The sequence below is a fragment of the Manacus vitellinus genome, unplaced genomic scaffold (genome assembly GCF_001715985.3).
Source record: "Manacus vitellinus isolate BGI_N305 unplaced genomic scaffold, ASM171598v3 ctg7180002221726_pilon, whole genome shotgun sequence".
Lineage (NCBI taxonomy): Eukaryota > Metazoa > Chordata > Aves > Passeriformes > Pipridae > Manacus > Manacus vitellinus.
The window spans coordinates 1-1,709 of NW_021937411.1; the positions used below are offsets into that span (position 1 = coordinate 1).

The 1,709-nt window shown below is 70.9% G+C and overlaps 1 protein-coding gene across 1 annotated transcript; it reads right to left on the reverse strand.

Moving 5' to 3' along the window:
• Positions 1-56: 56 nt before the first annotated feature.
• On the reverse strand, positions 57-1,106 carry LOC112841524 (basic salivary proline-rich protein 3-like; the record flags this gene model as incomplete). Its single annotated transcript, XM_025896701.1, has 1 exon — positions 57-1,106. A coding segment is annotated over exon 1 (1,050 nt), but the record flags the coding sequence as incomplete, so codon positions are not given.
• Positions 1,107-1,709: the final 603 nt, after the last annotated feature.

Genomic DNA, 1,709 nt, shown 5'->3' on the forward strand with positions numbered 1-1,709 from the left:
TAACACCCCAGTAACCCCCATGAACAGCCCAGTAACCCCCAATAACCCCCAGTGACCTCTGTGGGTCTGGGGGTCTCTCTGGGGGTCTCTCTGTGGGTCAGGGGGTGTCCCTCAGGGTCCAGGGGTCTCTCTGTGGGTCTGGGGGTCTCTCTGTGGGTCTGGGGGTCTCTGTGTAGGTCAGGGGGTTCCCCGGGGGTCTCTCCGTGGATCCGGGGGTGTCCCTGAGGGTCTGGGGGTCCCTCTGTGTGTCCGGGGGTCCCCGGGGCTCTCTCTGTGTGTCCAGGTGTCCCTGCTGTGTTCCGGGGGTCTGCTGTGTTGTGTCGGGTCCGGGGGTCTCTGTGTGTGTCCGGGTGTCCTGAGGGGTCCCTCTGTGTGTCCAGGGGTCTCTCTGTGGGTCCGGGGGTCCCGGGGGGTCCCTCTGCGTGTCCAGGTGTCCCGGGGGGGTCCTTCTGTGTGTCCGGTGGTCCTGGGGGGTCTCTCTGTGGGTCCGGGTGTCCCCCTGTGTGCCCGGTGGTCCCGGGGTGTCCCCTTGTGTGCCCGGTGTCCTGGGGGTCCCGGGGGGTGTCTCTGTGGTCCCGGGGGTCTCTGTGTGTGTCCGGGTGTCCTGAGGGGTCCCTCTGTGTGTCCGGTGGTCCCGGGGTGGTCCCCTGCGTGCCCGGGGTCTCCGGGGGGTCTTTGTGGTCCCGGGGTGTCCCCCTGCGTGCCCGGGTGTCCCGGGGGGTCCCTCTGTGGTCCCGGGGGTCCCCCTGCGTGCCCGGTGCCCCGGGGGTCCGTTCCGAGCCGTGCCCCCCGCAGTTCCGCTCGTGCATGCTCAAGCTCGTGTTCTGCGGCCGGAGCCCCTTCGGGGACGACGACGACGTGTCGGGCTCGTCCCAGGCCACGCAGGTGTCCTCGGTCTCCTCCAGCCAGGTGGCGCCGGCGTAGGCCGCCCCAGCGGGCCCGCCCACAAGCGGGCCCTGCCCACGCAGGCTATTCCCGCCCCACGGGGGGCTCGGGCCTCTGCGGGGGCTCGGCCCCACCTCGGGCTCCGCCCCACGGGGGGCTCGGGCTCCTGGGGGGCTCGGCCCCACCTCGGGCTCGGCCCCACGGGGGGCTTCGTCCCACATCGGCCTCTGCCCCACGGTGGTGCTGCCCCACATCAGGCTCTGCCCCACATCGGCCTCTACCCCATATCGGCCTCTGCCCCATATCGGCCTCTGACCCACATCAGGCTCTGCCCCACGGGGGTTCTGTCCCACATCTGGCTCTGCCCCACATCAGGTTCTGCCCCACACTGGGCTCAGTCCATATCGGCCTCTGCCCCACGGTGGTGCTGCCCCACATCAGGCTCCACCCCACATCGTGCTCTGCCCCATGGTGGTGCTGCCCCACATCGGCCACTGCCCCACGGGGGTTCTGCCCCACATCGGGCTCTGCCCCACAGGGAGCTCGGCCCCACATCGGGCTTGGTGTCCTCCTGGGCTCTGCCCCACGGGGGGGCTCTGCCCCACGGCGCTGCTGCCCCACAGCGAGCTCGGCCTCATGTTGGGCTCTGCCCCACCCTGGGCTCTGCCCCACAGCGGATCAGCCCCACATCACACTCAGCCCCACACTGTGCTCTGCCCCACGGTGCTGGTGCTGCCCCACGGGGGGCTCTGCCCCACATCGGGCTCTGCCCCACGGCAGCTCATTTACCCCCCACGGCAGCTCATCACACCCTCCGCCATGGG